A 23,869-nucleotide genomic window follows, 5' to 3' on the forward strand; every position below is an offset into this window, starting at 1 on the left:
ATTGCTGTTAAGATGTCAGAAGAAGATTAGGAAAGGTTAAAACAACAGTCAGAGAGACCTGTCTAAAATCTGGAAGAATGGATCTATCTCCATGAGAACAAAGTTGAGGATTTTGGATACAGTTGATTTTTCAACAGCGACTTATGGAAGTGAAACTTGGAACCTAAAGAAGTCAGATAAGGATAGCTGCTTTTGAGATGAGGTGTTTGAGGATATCATATACTGAAAGGCATACAGATGAATGGGTGTTAGAAAAGATCAGTAGAACTTTAAGGCTCCTTAAGGATATTGACAGAAGAAAGTTAAAATATTTTGGACACATTGAAAGGATAGAAGGTCTTCTCAGAACAGTAATAGAAGTAAAGTTCCTGGAAAAGAGGAAGGAGTGGACTGTCAATGAGATGGACAGATGGTGTGTGTGTGTGGAGTGACTGATCTTCAGAGAGTTGAAGCCTCCGGAAAAGCATACAACAGGACTACATGGCGAGGCCTGGTGTGGCACATCACCAAGCATTGGAGTGACCATACAGCATCTGTAGATACCCAGTGAACATATGATGATATGACTGCGGGATAGACAAGGATAGACTGAAAGTCTATGGATGAAAAATTTAGATGGAAGATGGAAAACAGGAAATATTATAGAAAAATTTTACTAAAAGACTTTATAGGGTTAGATGCTAAAGAATTTTTTCAAATACTTATGGCTGATGCAACTAAGGCTAACCAGTGGATGGGAGAGAAAGAGGGATCCACAATACACGTGAAAAGATAGCCAAGGAACTAATAAAATATAACCTTCACACCACATGTCAAATTAGTAACTGATCTGCTCTCAAACTCCATCCTCTAGCACATTCTGGAGTATAAGAAGTTTCCTGTGACTTGGGCTTACTATGAACAGACAGAAAGATCCATTAGGATCTGCCTTGGAGAACATAATCATTGCTACCATTATTATGGCAAGCTTTGAACACTTCTTCAAAAAGATTACATGGAAGAATGTGCTAGACAGAAGTTGTTACACATCAGGGAGATTATTTTAACAATCAGCAATGGTTATGAAGCATTCTCCTAATCTTAATAAGTATGGCTGCATTAAAAAATTTAGGAGACTGTCATTAAGATCAACTCCTATTTAACTACATCATCATCGGCTCGACAGCCCTACATGGACCCTGGCCTTCTTCAGAAACTTCTGCCAGTCTTCCTTATTTAATGCCAAACTCCTCCAATTTTCGACTCCTAAAACCTTAATATCTTGCATCACTCCATCTTCCCATCTTAATTTAGGACTTCCAATTATTCTTTTTCCTTCCGGTTTAGCATTAAACATCTTAACTATTCTATTACTATCCATGCATACTAACCATGAACTATAATCTGTATAATTCATGGTTATATCTTTTCCTCCATACACACCATTCTCATGTATCGCATCTTAATTTAGGACTTCCCATCTTAATTTAGGACTTCCAATTATTCTTTTTCCTTCCGGTTTAGCATTAAACATCTTAACTATTCTATTACTATCCATGCATACTAACCATGAACTATAATCTGTATAATTCATGGTTATATCTTTTCCTCCATACACACCATTCTCATGTATCGCTCCAAAATTATATATCTGAGAACTCTTCTTTCATACAGACCTAGCAATCTTTCATCTGCCATTGATAATACCCAGTTTTCAGAGGCATAGGTTAACACTAGTCTTACAAGTACTTTGCACATCATTATCTTTGTTTTTCTTGAGATCAGATGTGACTTTAGGTGTTTGTGTTTCCTAAGTCCACAAAAGCATCTATTTGTGGAAAGAATATGTCTCTGAATCTCAATACTGATATCATTTTTACAATTAACTTCTGATCCCAAGTATATAAAACTATGTACAATTTCAAATTTATAGAAACCAATTTCAATTTGAGAAGGATTATTATCACAAATCTTTCTAGTTACTGGCATATACTTTTTTTTTGGTTAATCTGCAAATTCATCTTCTTTGCTGCCTTTTCTAAACTGATAAAAGTTTCTTCCACTGCTTTCCATAATGTTGGAGGTTTAATGGATTTTTTTACAACACTCAAAAGGATTAAAAAGAATTTAATACTTCCTATATTTCGTCCTAGTCACTAGGACATCTACAGGGAATACAAAAATAACTGATGTAACATAACACAAATATCATACAATACTAAGCCCAACCACGTTTAAGGACGAAATGTAGGAAGTATTAAATTCTTTTTAATCCTTTCTGAGTGTTGTAAAAAAAAAAAAATCCATTAAACCTCCAACATTATGTCTTCACAGCACTTAAGCCTCTATACACTGCTTTCCATGTCCATATAATATCGATATCATTTGCATATGCAATAATTTGCACTGACTTGTAGAAAATAGTTCCCTTGTATTAATCTCAGCATCTCTGAAAACTTTTTCAAGTGCTATGTTAAACAGTAAGCAAGCTAAGCCATCCCCTTGTCGAATATATATATATATATATATATATATATATATATATATATATATAGGATCGGACAACATGTTCTGAATTTTGATCTGAATACCACACTGATAATCGGCAATAACATTCTCTACACAGGGATAGAGTCTCTAAAACAGAATGTTAGAGAAAATTTTATAAGTTGTGCATAGTAAATTAATCCTTCTATAGTGAGAACATATAATTACATCACCTTTCTTATGGATGGGGCATATGACGCTCAGATTCCATTCGTCTGGAATTGTTTCATTAATCCAGATTTTGTTGAAAATCTGGATTAATGGGCCTTATTGTTCTTAAGTTTTTAATAGCTGCCTCCATTTCTGCATTTGTTGATACTGGTTCCACTGCTTCTAGATCTTGGCTAACTTCCATATCATCTAATTGACCAGATATATTTGAATTCAATAGTTCATCAAAATGCTCAACACATCTTTCTAGTATAATTTCATTCTCACTCAAAATTACACCCCCCCTTATCCCTACATAACGTTGTTCTAGGCTGAAAACCTTTCTGACTACTATTTAACTTTCAAAAGTTAAATAAGCAAATCTTTCTATGAAAATCTGCTTTCATTCATACTTTTCAGATGTTCCAATTCCTTAGGTTCATCCTCATAGTATTTCTTCTTTCTATTTTTATGCACTCTTTTTTCTTCTTTTCTAGCCCAACTATATTCTTCCACAGCTTTACAAGTGTGGTTCCTTTGCTGCATTTGTTTATATGCCTCATTTTTTAATACAGTCACATGTTCACATTTTGCATCAAACCAATGGTTATACTTAACTCTACTGTCTTTTCCTAATACTATGTCTGCTGTTGTCACTTTGACATCCCTAAGAACATCCAAAGCTTCATTAACACTCTTACCAATGGTTAGACCAGACAGGTTTTCACTGATTCTCTCACCATATTTGGTTTTAACTTCTAATTCCTTCAATTTTTCCTTATTAAACTTTCTAGCATGGGACCCACATATCTTCCTTGCATTAGAGATTCTGCTTCTAATCTTTGATATAATCAAACAGTGATCAGAATCAATATTTGCTCCTCTGTAGGTTCTAACATCCATCAAACTGGATAGGTGTCTTGCATCTATATAAAAGATGATCAAGTTGATTAAAGGTGTCTCTATCAGGAGACTTCCAGGTCATTTTGTGAATATCTTTATGATTAAACACTGTACTACCAATGAAGAAGCAAAGTTGATCAATCTAGTCCCATTATCATTAGTTTCACTATGTAAACTATTTCCCAATGGTTGGCCCGTGTCTATTCTCTTTGCCTATCTTGGCATTTAAATTCACCTATAATAATTTTTACATCCCTCTTTGGACATCCCCCTATAGATCTCATCTAATTCATCATAAAACAGCTCTTTTTCAGCATCATTCTTTTCTTCAGTTGGAGCATGTACATAGATAAAACAGTAGTAAAAAAACTGTCCTTTAATTTGCAACCTACACATTCGAGGTGAGTTTGCTTTGAAGTCCATGATAAGATGTTTTATCCTTTTGTTTACAATGAAACCTGTTCCAAACATGTATGTTTCTTTTGGCAGCTATATAAAAAAAGAGATTTTTCTTTTCCATAATCCCCTCTCCTGTCCATCTCATTTCTTGTACAGTCGTAACAAGCATCCTGTATTTATCCAATTGCTCCAGCAGCCTTTTTAAACCTCCAGATCAGTAAAGAGAAAGTACGTTCCATGATCCAATTTCCAAATCCTTTGCCATTTTGTTGTGATTTAGTCCATCCAGCAGTTATTTCTTTAGATTTCGTAAGAAGTTGTTTTTTTTCCAGGGTGGGGTCATCAGCCCCATGCCCAATCCCCAACCTGGAGGACCAGGCCTTTGTATTTATGACCACCAGACACAGGGTGACCCAGCAATATATTTTTGATCTACTGAGAGCAAGCATGGCACTCACCTTGTGCAAAGTCTTTTCCAAAATATATCCTACATGTTCTTTTGAAATGCCTATAGTCTCAGCAATTTCATAGACTTTGACTCACCAGTCATCCATTAACATATCGTGCACTCGATCAATGATTTCTGGTGTTGTTACACTTTTTGAACGTCCTTCATGCGAATCATCTTCAAGGCAGGAAAGGCCATGTTTAAACTCGGCAGCCCATTCCTATTCGAAAACAAAGGAGGAGTGCCCATAAACTTTTATGAAGTTTGAATGAATTTCTTTGGGTGTTAAACCTTTTTTCACAAAGAATTTTATAACCATACAATACTCAATTTTATTCATTTCAAGGGATGCACACAATATTTTTGCTTCAGACAGCTGTATAAAACAAACTACTTGATAGAAAGACTTGCAATTCCACATGGATGCTTATGACAAGATGTACCAACTTAGAAAAAAAAATCTTGCCGATAGTGTTGCCATCTATGGTTGAGGCTGAGAACTTTTAAGACCACCCTCATACACTGCAATACATACAATGAAAATTTAGATAAAATGCTAATGTTACTTTTTGCAATTAATGTACTAATAATATGTATATATGTACATGCATGCACACGTGTTAACAATACTGACTTAGAATGATGTATTTACAATACTGTAGTCATAAAAATTAAAAACATTTCATTTATTGTAATAAGTCATGGTGAAGAAAAGTTTCAACACCTATAAAAATTGTCCCGGATAGATTCAGTACCAATATTTGGATTGGAAGAGTGGAAACAAATTTCATCTAACTTTCCATTCTTATAATGACAACAACTGGATAAGAACACCAATGCAAGTATTAGGAATAAATTACAGTTGACTAAACCAGGGTTTCCCAAACTGTTCTGCGGAACACTAGTGTTCTGTGGAAGGTGTATAAGTGTTCTGGGAGAAGTTCTCCTGGAATTTGTCATTTTAGTTTTCTAAGCATTTTTCATGAATAAATATTTTATAGTGGAAATATTCTGAGGATTATAACATTCGTGAATATGTCGAAAAGCTCAGACCCAGAATGCCTAATAACATCTGTGTGTCGTTAATATTCACACATCGAAACCTTTCAACATTTGGGAAAGGGAATACCACTGTTTATCACTGGTCATAAAAATTGCCTGCAAGGCGATTATAACAATGAGTGGTATATCTTCTGTTCTCAAAACTGAAGGAAATGACATCTGTGTTACAAATGTTAGGGACCAATCAGCAAGGAAGTAGAAAGAAAAAATTTTCCACTGCAATTGAAGATCAAGGTAGTCTGTATCCAGTTCTCAGATCTAGTAATACTGAAGACTTTCTTCGCAAGTTAGTATTGTAGGATGAAATTTTCGAAACCGTAGTGCAGTCATTTTTTAAAAGTAATAGGCCTGCAGATTTAAATTTTAATATGAATAAGAGACAAGGGACTTTGTTTAATTTTGGTATTAAGAAATCTCTTATTGAAGGTGTTTGTGACGCGATGATCTCCAGGATGTACAAAAGGAGGGGAAAACTACCAGCACACAGGAGAAAAAGTCTGCATTCACTTGTAAGTACTTATAATATTATAAATTTTTGGTGATCAGAATTGGGATATGTCAATGAAAATCAGCACAAATTAATTTAATGATGTTGATGTTTAATTAATAATAAAAATCAGCTAAATTAATAATTAATTATTAATTAATACATTACAAAATAACCAAGGTGTTCCGTGAAAATTTCAGGATTTGTGAAGTGTTCCATCGTAGGAAAAGTTTGGGAAATGCTGGACTAAACTACAGCAAACTCACAAGAACCACAAGAAGCATTTGATATATTGGATAGTCTGATATAATGAAATTTTGGTATAACATTGTACTTATTGTAATTCTTGCAGATAAACTTATAAGTTTGTAATTATAAGCATATAATTAATAATTTAGTTTACGTTGTCATTTACAATAAAAAAAATTAGCGGTATTGTACTTATTAGTTTTTGATTGGGACTTTTTCAGTAGTTTTTACTACTGAAATAGTGGCATTTACCATAGTGTGTTAACTACTATAGATACTGGATAAATGGCATCCATATTAGACTACAGCAAGAAGGATTGATGGAGGGAAAGAGTAATAATATGTATGTAAATGAAAGCAGTTAAGATTGTGGGCATGAGAACAACTTTTTGCAAGATGACCTTTGTATTATCAAATGCCTTAGCATCTTTCTTGGATATATTTTAAGGTTCAAAGTTCTAAATGACCTTTCAACTACCTGATCCAGCAAACAGGATAGGCAGTCAGTCACAGTGGTGAACATTAAAATCACTAAGAAATATGGTCCTAGAAAGGAAATGAAAAACTAGAAATGTTGATAGCATTGTAAGAGAGCAAACAGACAAAAAAAATTTACAGCACCGATTAAAAAAACTAATAATAAATAACTATATACAGTGCCTATATATAATTATACAGTACCGATTCTGTTTAACAGCAGAAATTTTTTTGATCTTACCTAAGCATTTCTTTTATCCTTATTACGTAAAAATATTAATTACATAATTAGAGTCTCCATAGCTCAGTTGATATAGACTAAGCCCTTTGGTCAGAAAGACCTGGGTTCGATTCACATCCAAGATGTGAGGAACCTTTATCCGGTCTCTTAACTAAAGGTGAGTTAGCTGGTCTCATAAGGAGGTGGAGGGTTTTCCCCTCCTGGAAACTCGAGTTTTTGTCCCTCAGAACAGGCAAACTGGCCTCCGTGAACACACACCCCTCTACAGACACCCCTCCCCCAACATCAGGCCCTGTAACAAGTCGGTTGGGATCGCACGTGTAAGGTTGCATCATGTAAAAAGGCTGACCCATATAGATGGGAAAAGGCACAAGAGGAAGAAGAAGATTAATAACATAATTCTGCTACATGCCTCATATAAAAAAACAAACATATTACCTGATCAAACGATTTAAGTGCTTCAGAAGGTAATTTATGTAGATATGTAGCTGCAATAAAATGAAAAAAACAATGAATTACATTATCAACTTAGTCTTGATTACTTGAATTACTAAACTTTATTTCAGTACTAGTTTTTTAATGAAATTCAAATGCATAAATGAGAATTGAATTAAGTGCGTTTTTTTTCCTCTGTCCCATTATAAGAAAGTAGCATTCACCACAATTTTTGGTTTATATTTTATAGAACTTAAATTTGGGAAATTTCAGAAACTCTTAGTTCTAAAAATCAAATAAAAATGATATCCCATTGAACAGGATATCAAGACAATGATATCCTATTGAATATCAGACAACGAGTAGATGAATGGTATGCTATGATATTAACATAGCTTCATGTTCCAACTACCGTTAAAGAGCTACATAGAAAACAGCTGAGAAATCTGTGTTTTACTCTCTCTCTCTCTCTCTCTCACACACACACACACACACACACACACACACTAGGCTTCTGCAGATCTGCCAGTAAAGATGCTCTTCAAGTGCTAACCCTGCTCAATATGAAAAATTCTTTGTCATTTCAGCTGCAGATAGAAACTTTAGTTCTCCTTGAACTAAAGTTTTTTCTCTTGCAAGAGAGACAAATGGCCAGAGTATTCATGCAACTGACAAATACCTAGGCTAGCCATAAATACTCTTACTTATTGGTTTAGCTTCAATAAACCTTTAATCTATCAGTAAATTATTTAAAGCTTTCAGCACATACAAACCAAGTGCATAATGTGCATATAGCAACACCCAATGTTAGAAATGTCCCCCCCCCCTTTAGCCTTCACCATGCCTGAAGTCTGCGAGCCACATATTAATGGCAGCACACACAACATCCAACGGAAACACTGCCACTGCTCACTCCAAATCCACCTTCAGGCTGATGATGCTAGTGTCATTTCTTGCAAGCTACTTTCTTAATCTCTGACCACAATTTGAAGTCCAATGAACTCAGATCAGGACTTCCAGATAGCTGGTCAGATGGTGATATGTGGTTGGGCACATTCACCTCCAACCACTGTTGTGTAGTCCTCACCTTGTATGCAGGGGCTGAATCCTGTTGGAAGGTCCACTGCCTCCAGTGAAACAAGTTATTCAGGGTCCATATCACAGGTTCCAGCACAGTGTCTTGATACATTCTGGAGGTTTTGATCCTTTTCTTGAGAGATATGAAACTTGGATACCCCTGATACATCACCCCCCCCCCCCACCACCAAACCATCACTGATGCAGGGGTGCTGATCACTCATCCTGGGAGCTATGGCACATGCTGTGCGACCATCTGGAGCATATACATATCTTTTTGGTGGTTAAACGACCCTTCAAATGTCTGTGAAGATTTTCATCTTCACAAACAACTGAAGACCTCTCCACACAGATATCCTCTGTGAAGAGGATATCTCTGTCTGTTGTTCATGGTACCGCTGGAGAAGTGCCTTTGATTTTATCACCTTCTGCCACATAAGTTGTGGTGTTAGGAAGTGAGTAATGGAGGTAAAATGACTTTAAACAATGCTCATGGTAGGAAGGTGACTGAACCAAAAGAAACAGTTGAGTTGCTTAATGATCATTTTGCAAAGGTGTATCAACCAGGTGGTGAATTTAAGTTGCTAATGTTACAGGTGTTACAAAGATGCATATCAACATTGAGGCAGATAACAGGAGGTGTTCGACATATTAAAAGATATGAATGTGAACACAGCAATGGGACTGGATGGCATATCAGGCTGTGTACTACGTGAATGTGCAAGAGAATTGACATTGCCTTTGATGAAGTTGTTCAATCTAAGTCTCATCTCTGGCAGGGTACAAAGTGAGTGGAAAGAGGGTAAGATAGTACCACTGCATAAAGGTGGCCCCAAGACAGAAGTAGCAAACTACAGACTAATATATCACGAGTTGTTGAAGTATTGGAAAAGTTGGTGAAATGTAAAATACAACAGTGGGTGGATAGGAATGCAATACTCTATAGTGGGCACCATGGTTTTGTAAAGCAGCGCTTCCCAAACTGTGGGCCACAGTCCCACAGTTTGGAAAGCGCTGGGGGACCCAAACTCCCCTCCTTGGGGGCCATAGGTTTTGTTGAGGTGGGGGGGGGGCATGAAATAATGAAAACAAATTTAAAATGTTTTAAGACTAAGTAGATTTTTTTATCGTAAAAGAAACGTTTTTAATTTTTATTTATTATTTCTTTTTTGTTATTTTTTATATTTTAATGGAAAAAATCATACATTGATGCAGGTTCACAAATTTTGCTTCCTGCATATTTCGGCGCTTAATGAATATTAGTAAATATATTCTTATTCATATAAGTTTCATTTTAAAGCAGAAATCTAAGAATAAAATTAAAAAAAAAAAAAAAATCAGCAAACGTCTTTTATTCTCTTATAGGGTGTAGGAGAGGCCTTTATACCCTATCTAGCTTTTGAAGACTGAGTGGGCAGTCTTCAATCTCCACCGGTAGCTAATAAGAGATAGCTGGCCCATGTCTATCACTAATTATAGCAGCCACCGATGAAGAGGCTGGCAAACAAGTGCTGCCATCTCTTGGTACCTAACCCTAACAAGATATGTTACTATCTGAAATAATGTGGGTACTACGGTCGATTTTCTTGAGTTTACGGGATAAAAACCCGCTTGCCCATGCCAGAGATTGACTAACTCAGGAATCGGTCGAAGAAAGGCTTAGAAAAAGTTCCTCCAATCAGCAACTAGACTTGAACTTAAGTCTGACTTCAAGCGACCAAGCGCAGAGGATGCAAGTGCCACTTCCACTGAGCTACACAGGCCTCTTGAAATCTAAGAATTGAAGTTTCAAATATTTCCATTGATATTGACTTTTTGTGTAGCAGTATTGAAACATATCCATCACATTAAATTGTTATTAAACTTTTATGTTTATAATTCTTTCTTTATTACTAATCGTTTTACGTTTCATGTGCTTGTACTGCAAATGTGCAATAAATCTATCTATATAAAAATATGAGATAATGTGCCATGTCAAATGTGTATGTAAGATGCTAAAAATGTACTATTTGCATTTGATTTTTGCAATATTCGCTGTGTATGTTTTGTATTGAATATAAATACAATAAATATTATAATAATATATCTCTATATTACAATTTTTATTCGAAGGGGCCGTGAAATATTTTAATTTTTCTAAAGGGGGCTTTGGCATCCAGAAGTTTGGGAAGCACTGTTGTAAAGGATAGTCCTGTCTTAGTAACTTGTTCATTTTATATAAAGTGACAGCAGAATTGGATAAAGGTAATGACTACACCATGATACTGCTTGACTTTGTATTTGACAGAATACCACATCGAAAACTATTACAAAAACTGAAGGATGGGCATGGATATGAGGATGGATGATGGACAGACACCAGGGAGTAGTATATGGTGGAGTGGAGTCTAGGAGAATGTGGTGACTACTGGAGTATCTTGGGGTTTGGTACTGGGGCCACTACTCTTTAATTTGTATATCAATGACATAGGGAAAGATGTAAGAAGGGATATTCAGTTATTTGCTGATGATGCAAAACTAGGAAGAGCAACAGTTGATAAAGGTGATGTAGATATCCTGCAAGATGATATCTACATCACCTTTGTGGTGATGTAGATATCATCTACATATGTAGATGCACAGTGGGCAAAGGATAACAACTGTCAATTTAATGTTGCAAAATGTGAGGTTGAAAACTTTGGATTGCATATGGTGTATCATATTGATGATACTGGTTTGCAGGAAATTGATGAGGCTAGGGACTTGGGGATAATGGTGGACAAAAATTAAAATTCGGAGGGCATATTGCAAAAGTTAGTAAAATAGCTCAACAAATTACTTAGATGTTGAAAAACACGCTAACAATTAAAGATAAAGAAGTTATTATCCCTTTATTCAACCACATCTTGAATATTGCACACAGATTTGGTCACCTGGGTTTCTTGGGGACCAGGAGGTGGTCAAAAAGATTCAGAGACAAGTGACCAAGATGGCAACAGGTCTGTGGAATATGAGGATATTTTGATGGGACTAGGGACTTTGTAACCCACAAACCTTCAACCTATCCCTATGAGGATAGGTTGAAGGTTTGTGGGTTACAAAGTTTAGTTGACAGGCGGAAAAGAGGAGAAATGATAGAAACTTTTAAGATATTAAAGGTTTTATAAAACTGATGCAAGTGAAATTTTTCAATATATGACAAATAGTCAGAGAACTAGGGGCCATATGTGGAAGTTGTGTAGAAATGTGGTTAGTAGGGATGTGCAGACCAGATTTTTTGCATAGAGAGTGGTGAGTGAGTGGAATGGATTGTCAAAATTGGTTGAGAGTTCCCTGATGGTGAATAGATTCAAGGAGAGGTATGATAGGATTTGTGTGCATGATGGTTGATTTGGGTCTCCCATGATGAGTCTCCGGACTCCATGGAGATACCGTAAATAATAATAATAATTATTATTATCATCATTATTAGTTAGTAGAATAATCACATATTGTAATATTAATTAGGTTTCTATGAAGCTAATATGTTGAAGAGATTTTAGTGAATTTGAGCATTTGAATGACTATTTCCACTGTGCACCCTGGTTCCATGATGAAAATAGTGATAATTTGTTTAAATGGATGATTAAAACAAGCTTTAAATCTAGCATGACATATATTGATTTAGAAAGTTTTTTACCTTGGATATAATATATATTAAAGATACCAAGCTATTTTAAACCTGGTTTTACTCCATTTCCCAAGTAAGTAAACAGACAAGTCAGTCAAATTTGCACCTGCAAGGGTAACTTGTTTTGGCAAAATACTTATAAGCTCTGTATTACTTAAATATTGGTATTTCTAAGCCTGGCTCCCACTGATGAGACCTCAATAAAGGTCGAAATCGGTCTGGGTAGTAGTCCCACATCAATGCATAGCATCATACTTCTTCTCAAGGAGATGTGCTTTGCATTAAGGGTAAATATTAAGAATAGTGATCAGAGCTTATTCTACCTTTACCACGAGTTGTCTAGACTTGCACTACTTTGCGGGTCACTCAGACGTGCACGACTTGCAAGCGCAAATTTGACTTACTTGTCTGTTTGCTTACTTGGAAAATGGAGTACAGTAAAACCAGGTTTAAAATAGCCTGGTATCTTTAATATATTGATTTATTTTTGGTAGCCAGCAGCACTGGCAAATCACAAAACAGTAATCTGTATCTGCTGAACAGTAACGCATGCAAATAAAATAACTTATCTAGAACAACTTTGTGGAATATTTCTATGAAGTCTTCTGCAACTTCAAAACTGGAAGACTTCTTGCTTCTCCTAGCTAATATTTGATATCACAATGCAGCTTAACCTGCAAACTATCCAATTAGTGACCTTTTTGGAACTGCAAGGTATACACAGAATTCAAAAAAATCCTTTTCTTTGGGGTAATAACTAACAATGCATATTAACTGAGTCAAAAGAGGAAAAAGTGCAAGTACAGACATGTACTACATGTATAAGCATCAAAGAGGGAATTAAAAAAAAAAGTAACTTTTTTTTGTTTTGAATGCAGACTTCTGAACATGATGATGGTAGATACAAACTGAAGTGGACAAAAAATAGCATTCAGAGAAATGATGACTGTTAGTTAACAATAACAAATAAATATATGCACTGTGAACACTTTAAAAATATACAGCCAAAACAAATCAATCTTAAATACAAATTTGCACAACTTGATGCCTATATGCCAGAGGTCTGCAACATTTTCAGACTCGTGGGCCACATTCAACTTTTATTTTTAATAATTGGGCTGCAAGTGTTTAATTAACAGGAAATAGCGAGTGAAAAAAAAATATTTAAGTTATTAATTTTTATTATGCCAATCTTAAAAAACACAAAAATATTTAAAGTATGAGATACGAAAAAAACATAATTTAATAATTTTATTTTTTCTAAGTTCTTGATGTCTGATAATATATTCTTTCATAACAGAAACACTTATGACAAATAAGACAAAAGGGCTTACCCCCATTTTCAATAAAGAAGTACTTGCTGTTTCATTCATCATTAAACCTTCTTCTTTCATCTGCAATTTTACGTTTTCTTGAACCCATATTTGAAATTATTTTTAACAAATATATATATCCTCTGAAAATAATAGTTGATGTTATTGAATTATATTATAAGACGGACCAGGGAACGGAATGCAAAAATGAGCCAAAATCTCAATTGCTGTCAGATGAAGTCGCCTTTGTTATCCCCAATCATGATGACTCGTGCCAAGTTGCATGGCGATATCACAAAGTATAGGTATAAAATTATTTCTAATTTTTTATTCATATCATAAAATGCATTATTTAAATAATTCAACATATGGGCCACATGCCATGTAAGTATGGTCAACCTTTTATGGGTCATCAAAAATGCACATTTGGGCCACATGCCGGCTGCCAGTTGCCAAACCCTGCTATAAGCAATTGTGGGGAAATGAAAGTTTGTTCTTTTAGTTCTATTGTATAAAAATGGCAGATGTTGGTAGTACTGTACACCCACAGATGCGAGACCCTTCAACACTTGTGCACATGTCAGACGGAGAATCCATTCCGATAATATGGTAATTAATCCATCTTGTGGGATGAGTTGTTTATTATTACATGTCAGAAAATTAACTTTTCTTTTATGAACATTGTAGTTTTTAAAGTGGTAACTATTTTGCTTGTATAACAGTTGGAAAATTTTATGTATAAAGCACTTGATTTCGCATATTGGTGACCAATTCATACATCCTTTATTTCTTTTCCCCCTTCAGCATGAATTGACTATTCTTTGCAATCTGTCAAACTGGGTTCTATGAACTGTGGGTGTACAATATGTATGTATGTATTGATACTTCAATTCTGTGCATTATTACTGAAATGAATGCAACCTTTAGACAGATTTTTAACATAGAGCACAAATGTATACACCATGAAATCTTTTCAAGTAACACAGTAGACAAATCTCAAAAATAAACTGCATATATAAGTGTTTGTAATCATTGCTTTTGTCTTAAAGTCAGAATAAGCACTGATATTTTTTTTTTAGCTGACTCGGTCTGCAAACAAGAATTATAAAATGACGTCAATTACGATGTCATTTTGGGGAAAAAAAAGTTTTTTTTAAAGTGATTTCCTCCCATCTCCAACAATGTTAGGATTTTTTTTGTTTTATTATCCATTTCTTGTTATACTACAGTCTCAGTCAAGCACATTATAACTTCTACATATATATATAAAAAGTGATAGCTAATTGTTCTCATGAATAATTAAGCAAATAAGGAAAATTTCAACTCTTTAAATCATCATCAAAATGACGACATATACCTCAGAGGGTATGTGTCAGCAATTCATGGCCCTACCTGATATTATACAGGATCATATGATAGTACTACATGAAAAACTTACATCATTATTAACTTTCTATCTACAATTTTCCCACAAATCAATCTGTTGCCTGTCAAGACTCCAACATTATCACATCTTATGTCTATCTTCTAAGATACTTTTTACTGTATCAAATCCACTTATACCTTGGTCTTCCTCTGGGTCTTTTTCCTGTCATTCTTTGCCAGAATGATAGGAATTTAGCTAATCTTTCCTCTGCCATTCTATTTAAGTGGCCATACCACCTGAGATTAGCTCTACTAACACATTCCTGAATGTTAATAATGTCAAGTTCTTTCCTAATGTCAACAGCTCTCAGATCCATAAGTTTAAACTGGTTTGAACAATGTCTTGTATACAGCTAGTTTAGTGTTTTGACTAATCTCTCTCTTATTCCATATAAATTTATTCTGTTGACTTTCTACCATACCAGCTTTGCTAATTCTGCTGTCTATTTCCAAATGTAATTTGCCATTTTCACTAAAATTTGTGCCTAAATAGCTGAAATGTTTTACTTGTTCTATAAGTTCTCTATTCAAGATGCAGTTGATGTTTTCAATGTTGCTGCTTATTTTCATTGTCTTTGTCATGTTGATTTTTTTTAATCATATCAAAAAAAAATCTTATTTGTATCCTTAAATTTTATTAAAATCCACCCAGTATTAGCAAATTTACTGCAATATATAATTTCAACTTGTTTGTTTTGTGATTATACAAGTCTTTCAATTAAAACAAAAATTGGAACAGCTCAATAAGTTTTTGTAAGGATTCAAATTACCAAATTTCAATAAAATTCAGTTAGGCCAAACACAGAATAACTTGAAAATTTCAACATATAGACATCACACATGCGCGCGCGCATGCACACACACACAATAAACTTCAATATAAACTGAAACGGGATTTTAACATTTTAAAAGTATGAAATCCAAATAATTTTTCCCTACCTTGTAGATCAGTGGGTGATACATCATGTACCACCAAACTTTTGGAAGAAATACCAGAATTTTTCCTTATAATTTTTTGCATGTTTATAAGTTTCTGCGCTGTTTCTTGTATCATGATTTTCTTGGCATCTGTATTTTTATTCCTATTAAGCTGCTTTAATGTTTGAATGCATTTGGAAAAGATTTTCTTTAACCGATTATCACCAGATTCATCATAAATCTGCTTAAATAATTTCCTTAATGCTTTTATTGTTTGGATATTTCTTTCTTTCGTCTTTTTAGGTCTTTCTATTAGCACATTTTTCTTCATATCAGTGATTTTCTGTCAAGACAATGATAAAAATACAAAATTCAGTAATTAATTATGAATGCATCCAATGTATTCATTATTACAGATATATTAGCATCCATATATCAGATATACATTTGAAAAGGGGTTCCCTATTTCAATATAAAAATTTTCACCTGAAATGAACAAATAATACATATTCTGAAAGATTTTGCACAATATGATACCTTCACCAAGGATGTAATGACACACACACACACACACATTATACTGGTAGTAGAATATTGAGAACTGATATTAATCCTCTCCTGGAAGAAGACAGCAATACTAGTATGGGGGGGATGATTCACAGGAATCAGCACACCTACTAACTAGACAATGTGAAACTAAGACACAACTCATCTATTTTATTAGAAGTTTTTTCACTTGATTATACTATAAACTAAAGATACCAAGAAATTATATATGGGGTGCTTAAGGGTTAAAGCTATATAATTGAGATGAAACCTATACATAGCCTTTAAAGGAATGCAGAGAAATGACCAGGGCTTCTGACCTAATGTCCAGTCCTCACCTTCTCGTGGTGCACCATGTAGGGTATCTACTTGAATACTGAACGAACGAGGATGGGCTGGAAATTTGGGATTTAGCCGACCAAATTGTACTCTTATTGGCTTAAACCAAAATATAAAATGATGGTACAAAATGACAAAATTTCATGCCGGCTGGGGAGTCGCTCGGTTAAACAAGGCCCCCGTTGTTTTCGCCAGGGAACCAGGTCAAACAGCGAAATGTCTGCTACTGGAACAAATCTGAAAACACATCCTAACTCAACTTCAACAGAGTTAAAGACTGGTACTATCAACATAAGAAGCCTGAATAGCAAAGAACTGGAGCTAGCTGAGGAATTAGATAAATACCAGATTGACATAATAAGGTTGACTGAAACAAAAAAAAGACAAAAACTGGTGAGATCTTTCTGAGCAAAAAATACAAAATGTTATATTCAGGCAATAACAATCAAAGAAAAGAAGGTGTAGTCATAGTATTCAACAATAAATACGAGGCTAATCTTCTTGAATGGCAAGCAGTCTCAAGTAGAGTGATGTGGCAAAGATGAGAATAGGGAACTGGCAAATGAGACTTATTTGTGCCTATGGTCCCACAGAAGGTTCTACTAAGGTAGAAGTGCAGGAATTTTTTGATGCTTTAGAAAAAGCAGCTGACACAATGAAAAAGGAAAAGTTGGTCCTTGTTGGGGATCTAAATAGCAGAGTAGGAAATGATTGTCAGACATACAACAATATATTGGGAAAATTTGGAGAAAAGAGCAAAGCTAATAATAATGGCAAATACCTGTTGAATTTCTGCTCAGGACATGGACTGGTTATTACCAGCACCATGTTCCAACATAAAAATGTGCACAAATTCACATGGAGTGAAGAGGCAAGGAATAAGAAAAGTCTCATTAACTATGTTATTGTCGATAGTGATGTTTTCTCTCTGGTGTCCTGCACCAGAGAGAAAACAGAAATCTGACAATCAAATCAGTACAGAGGATTTGAAATTGGAAGTGATCACTATTTAGTCTTCAGCAAGATAAAACTGAATTCCATACTGAAAAGAATAACATTTAAGAAAGTTCTAAAGCAAATAAAAGTTGAGCAGCTCTCAGATGTGAACTGTAGACTAAAATACACAAAGATTATTGGAGAAAAAATGAAAGAGTTTGAAAACAGCAACCAAACCTTGGAGATTCAGTGGCAAGCCTTGAAGAAAACACCGATTGATTCAGCCAGAGAGGCATGTGATGAGGTTGCCTGCAAGGAATAGAAAAATCAGAACTTCATGGTGGACACAGGAAGTTAAAAAGGTGTGAAGGAAAATTAGAAAGCATATCAAAAGTTCTGGCAAATAAGTCAGCTTGTGCTCTTAAAGAATACATAGACAAATGTAAGAAAGCAAACACTGTGTAAAATTAGCAAAACAAAACTCATGGGAGGACTTTGGTAAGAACATAGAAAAAAATAAATATCAAGAAGGTGGTAAGATATTCTGGAGGTTGTAGATGAAGCACTTAGAAATAGAGGAAAGTGTGCTGTATTAGAGATGATAAAGGTGACATGAAAACAGGAGAAAAAGATATACTCAAAGTATGGAGTAATTACTTTGAAAAACTGCTAAATGAAACAAGCAGTGATAGCACAGTGTTAAAAAACAGTCAAGTGAGGAATACATATCCATACTTGAAGTAGAAAAAGCCATCAAAGGCTTGAAATATGGAAAGGCAGCAGGAGTAGATATATTCGACCAGAAATGCTAAAGTATTGTGGTATAGAAGTCTTACAGTGGCTGCACTGCATAGCTCAAAAACTCCTGGACAGAGGGAAGAATTCCCGATGATTGGAGTAGAGCTCTCGTAGTACCCATATATAAAAAGGGAAATAAAACTGAATGTGAGAATTACAGAGGTATTTCCCTACTGAATGTTCCTGGCAAGATTTATGCAAGTATGCTTGAGAAACTGTTGAGAAGAATTGTGGAAGAAAAGCTTGGTGAAGAACAAGCTGGATTCAGGCCAAATAGAGGCTGTCAGGATCAGATCTTCACTTTATGACAAATAGTCGAGAAAGCATGGGAATATAACAAAGATCTGTATTTAAGTTTTGTTGATCTGGAAAAGGCATATGACAAGGTGCCAAGAGAGAAGCTATTCAATACGCTACAGTTATATGGTGTCAATGGGGCATTATATCAATCAATACTTAGTCTTTACTTAAGTTGTAAGTCAGCAGTTAGAATTGAAGGAAGTACAGGAAGGTGGTTTAATGTTAAATCTGGTGTGAGACAAGGATGTACATTATCCCCTCTGTTATTCATTATCTATATGGATCACATTATGAAGGAAAATGGTATTAAACCTGATATCAAAATTGGAGACGTTAATGTCAGCTATGTGCTTTATGCGGAAGATGTTATACTTCTAAATAAATCCGCTACAAGTCTGCAAGATTACCTAACTAAATTGAATAACTGTTGTAATAGATATGGTATGAAGGTCAGCAATAAAAAGGCAAAGACAATCTAAATAAGCAGAAAAATGTGAACTGCATTTGTGAACAGAGAACCTGTGGAACAAATAAAACATTTCAGCTATTTAGGCACAATTTTTAGTGAAGATGGTAAATTAAATATGGAAATAGACAACAGAATCAACAAAGCTGGTATGGTAGGAAGTCAATTGAATAAATTCATATGGAATAAGAGAGAAATGAGTTGGAACACTAAATTAGCTGTATACCAGTGTTCAAACCAGTTTTAACTTATGGATCTGAGAGCTGGGTCAGAAGTAAAACACTTGACCGCAGAAATGAGAGTCCTGAGAAAGATCAGAGGTGTGAACAGATGACATCAATGGCAATGTCATATTAAAAACAACCATATTAGGAAAGAACTAGATATTGTCAGCATTCAGGAATGCATTAGCAGAGCTAATCTCAGATGGTATGGTCACTTAAATAGAATGGGCGAGGAAAGATTAGCAAAACAAGTGTTTTCTGCTAGGTTGGCAGGAAAACGACCCAGAGGAAGACCAAGATATAGGATTGATACTGTACAACGTGCCTTAGATGACAGAAATATAAGATCTGATGATGTTGGAGTCTTAATGAGTAACAGACTGTTTTGGAGGAAAACTGTAGACAGGAAGTTAGTAATGATGCAAATTTTTCATGTAGTACTATGACATCCTGTACACTCCTTGAGGGTACATGGCAGGGATTTGATGATGATGATGATGATGAAATTATATACTTGGTTTAATCCTTTATCCAAGTGTAAGCAAACAAAGTTTGTGCCTGAAGTATTTTCAGGACTAGGGAAACTTGTATAAGGAAACTAAGACTTCACATCACTTGCCTTAGTATCCCACAATGCAAAGTACATTTCCTTATAGATATGTATAATGCTATGCATTATGGGAAGGGTCACTACCCAGACCAGTTTCAATCTTTATTGAGGTCTCTTCAGTGGGAGCCAGACCCAGAGGTGATACTAAGGTTGAAGTAATGTAGAAGTCATATTTTCATATTTCAATAAAGGTTGAAACCTGTCTGGGTAGTGACCTCTTCCCATAATGCTATGCATTATGGGATACTAAGACAAGTGATGTGAAGTCTTAGCTTCCTTATAATACGAGTTGCCCTAGTCCTGAAAATACTTCAGGTGCAAACCTTGTTTGCTTACACCTGGATAAAGGATTAAACCAAGTATATAATTTCTTGGTATCTTTAATTTAACTCATCTATTTGGAAAATGCACTGAAATGTTATAACAGCAAATACACAAAAACAGGTAGAAAGACTTGTGTTAGCCGTTGATGTTAAGTTTTCTATAAGTTTTAATTCACAACAGAACAAAATAATAAGAACATAAATTATTTATTAATTTGCTTATTTGCTAATATTTCACTAGCTTTATACCAAACACTTTCAGAGCACAAAAAAATTTGTCACAGTACACAAACAAGCAGCAACAATTAGTTAATAGTGGGAACAGCTAAAATTGTAACTGGCACCATCTATGTTGGATAAAGAGAAAAGTTAAGATGCATTAATCTGATCTCAAAATGACCATCTTCCAGAATTTGTTAAATTGATATATAGCCATACTTGCTAAGGTTTGGGGGATGTTTTAAAGCTGCTGATTTCAAAAACATATGACATCATGGTTTTTGTTTTCTTTCATGTGATCCTGTGTGAAGGGATGACCTGCTAGTCCTGACTTGCCATCACAATGATGCTGAATGTATTTCTTATTCTTCTAAGCAGATGCCAACAAATCTTCCTGCCCATCTATAATAAGTCAGGTCACCAGTACAGGGTACTTCATACACTCCTGGATGTGATAAAGAAGAGAGTCTGTCCTTAGCTGAACATATGAGAGTTACAAGTTTAGTGTATGGTTTAAATGTGCAGAGCTCATATTCATTAAGCACTCCAGATATCTTTTTCAGATGTGCCCAGAATGTATGGGAAGTATCAGTTTTGCTATTGTCTTGTGTATTAGAAGGGGGGGGGGTTTATAGGGGAGCATTTAGTATTATCTCTATTTCTGTGAATTATAGCCACTGGCTAGAAAATGTGCAGCAAAGGTAGGTGCATTTAACTATAAGAGATGTGTTGCAATGATGTATCATTGCAACAGATGGCTTTGGCCCTGAGTGTTAGTGTAAGCTTTCATGGGGTAAGCTTGCAATATAAGTGTAAGCTTTCACAAAAGCCTTTCATGGGTAGGAGCCAGCCAATAAAAAGAATTCTTCCTTAGTGAAAACTTCTGTGGGACCTTAGAACAAATAACTTGTCCAATTCTCCAATTTGATGTTTGCCCACGCCACAATATATGATATTGTCTGCCATTCAAGAAGAGGTCCTTCTCTTCACCAATCATTAATTCTGAATATAATTTTATAGTTGTTACTAGGGGTCTACTAGAGTTGAGTTGGAGTTTGTTCCAGTAGCTGATTTTTCACTTCACGCTGATGAAAACAATAAGTCCTTGTTCAACTTGAGTGACTCAGCAAGCATGACATTTCATCTTGTACCATCAGTGTTTTTTACTTTAAATCAATACAGACTACAATTTGATTGGCTAAATCTTGAATTTCCAGCACATCCTTATTCATCTAGTATACAGTTAAATACCTACTAACTAGATGCAGCATGAGAGGATAAGGATTGGACGTCAGGTCAGAAGCTCAGTTGGTTCTCTGCATTCCTTTTTTTTTTTTTTTTTAAATATCACCTATGAAAGGTTTTTTCTATAAACCTATAATATATTTATAGTGGATTGGTCAGCCACACAGTCTATGTGTGGGCTGACCAATGCTTTATATATTGTGCAGTGCAACTATCTCCTTATCCTTACTTGTCAGTATACTCATCATAAAAACAATATGCTGCATAGTTTTTGCAACACTTGCCATATGTCATCTAAACTTCAGAACCAATGTCAACTACCATAACAGTTCTCAAATCTCACCCACTTCCTGAAGCACAATTCCACCGATCTCATTCACAGCCTTATATCCATATCCCTCCCTCCCAAAACATAACACTTTGGGGATAACTGATTTGAATAGATTTTCACACTTATCTGTGAAAATCTATTCAAATCTTCAAGAAGGGAATTAACATTCTTATTATAACTCTCCCAACTTTGCATCATCAGCAAACTGAAAATTCATATATAGTAAATCCACCTGAAATATTATTAACAAATAAGTTAAAGAAGAGGCCTAAGAAAAGAACCATGCAGCTAGGGCATACAAATACTGAGATCCCAGTCATTTTCCCTCCTGGTTTTCACATACTGACATTGACACAAAAATACTGTTATTTCAGTACTAATTTAAAAAATAATAACTGTATCATTTATAAAATCAACAGCCATAAATCATTTTTATTACTGAATTTGCAACTGATGGAAACCTCCAAACATCAAGAAATTTGCTGAACAATTTGCTGCGTACAAAAGGAAAAGTACATATTGCATATTAATGAACAATTTCAGAGACTGTTGTATTATAAAAATTTAAAACTACTTTTCTGTTAGTGAGGTAGTTTTACAACAATATGCGATGGCAAGTTAAGATATACTTATCTCCAAGATAAGAGGAGATGCAACACCAACCAAGTACCTTTCCTATAATTGTTTATCTCCTCTTATAACAAAAATAAGAAAAGCAGTCAGAAATTTTAGAAGCACAGAACAAAAACTGATTCATATTGCAGCAGAATTTGGAAAAGTAATTGTCTTACAATTGCTATCAGACTTTCTAAGTTGAAATATTGCTTGCAGAAAGCATTAATTGATTTAGATTCAAGTATTAATTTCTGTAAGGGTGAATTTAATTTATTATCTGCAGTTATATTTAAAGTAATTCCTATAAAGTTAGTAGTAGATGTGTCATGTTGCAAAGAAGTCTTTTAACCTTTGATGGTGCCAAAAAATTTCATGATGGAAACTCAATCAAAATTCCAAAAGAGCTAGAGAATTGCATAATGCGATGAAGCTCCACATTTCAAAATACAAAATTTATTAGATTCTTCAGTATTTGCAAAGCAGGACATAAGATGTTGATAACATAGTGAAAACTATACTCATCTCATCAAATTCCTGATATGTACCCTCAGGGAATGTAGAGGATAATTATGATAGTAAGTACTAGATGAAAAAGTTACACTATTACTAACTACTGATCAATAACTTTCCTCCAAATTAATCTGTTATCTGTCAATTTATCAATCCATTTCAGGAGACTGTTGTATTATAAAAATTTAAAACTACTGTTAGTGAGGTAGTTTTACAACAACATGTGATGGCAAGTTAAACATACTTATCTCCAAGATAAGAGAAGATATGTACATCTTGGCCTTCGCCTGGATCTTTTTTCCTGCCAATCTGGCAAAGAACACTTGACTTGTTTTGCAAATCTTTCCTCTCCCATTCTATTTAAGTAACCAAACCACCTGAGATTAGGTCTACAAATGCATTCCTGAATGCTAATAATGGTGAGTTCTTTCCTAATATCCTTATTTTTGATATGATCCTGCCATTGATGCCATCTGTTGACCCCACTAATCTTTCTCAGAACTCTCATATCAGAGGTCTCTGGTCTTTGATCAAGTGTTTTATTTCTAAACCAAGCTCCCAGATCCATAAGTTAAAATTGGCTTGAACAATGTCTTGTAGACAGCTAGTATAGTGTTTTGACTAATTTCTCTCTTATTCCATATAAAT

The 23,869-nt window shown here is 34.8% G+C and overlaps 1 protein-coding gene across 1 annotated transcript in view; it reads right to left on the minus strand.

Annotated features, from left to right (window-relative positions):
• LOC150101696 (uncharacterized) overlaps positions 1-23,869 on the minus strand; it is a 208,981-nt gene that overhangs the window by 48,368 nt on the left and 136,744 nt on the right. Inside the window, exons 10-11 of the mRNA XM_090400154.1 lie at positions 15,781-16,102; positions 7,381-7,430 (exon numbers count right to left, since the gene is read on the minus strand). Of these exons, the coding sequence (XP_090256280.1) occupies positions 7,381-7,430; positions 15,781-16,102 (372 nt within the window). The remainder of the gene's footprint in view (positions 1-7,380; positions 7,431-15,780; positions 16,103-23,869) is intronic.

This window comes from Typopeltis vanoorti, chromosome 11 (genome assembly GCF_054136105.1).
Source record: "Typopeltis vanoorti isolate ZY-2024b chromosome 11, IOZ_Tvanoo_1.0, whole genome shotgun sequence".
NCBI lineage: Eukaryota > Metazoa > Arthropoda > Arachnida > Uropygi > Thelyphonidae > Typopeltis > Typopeltis vanoorti.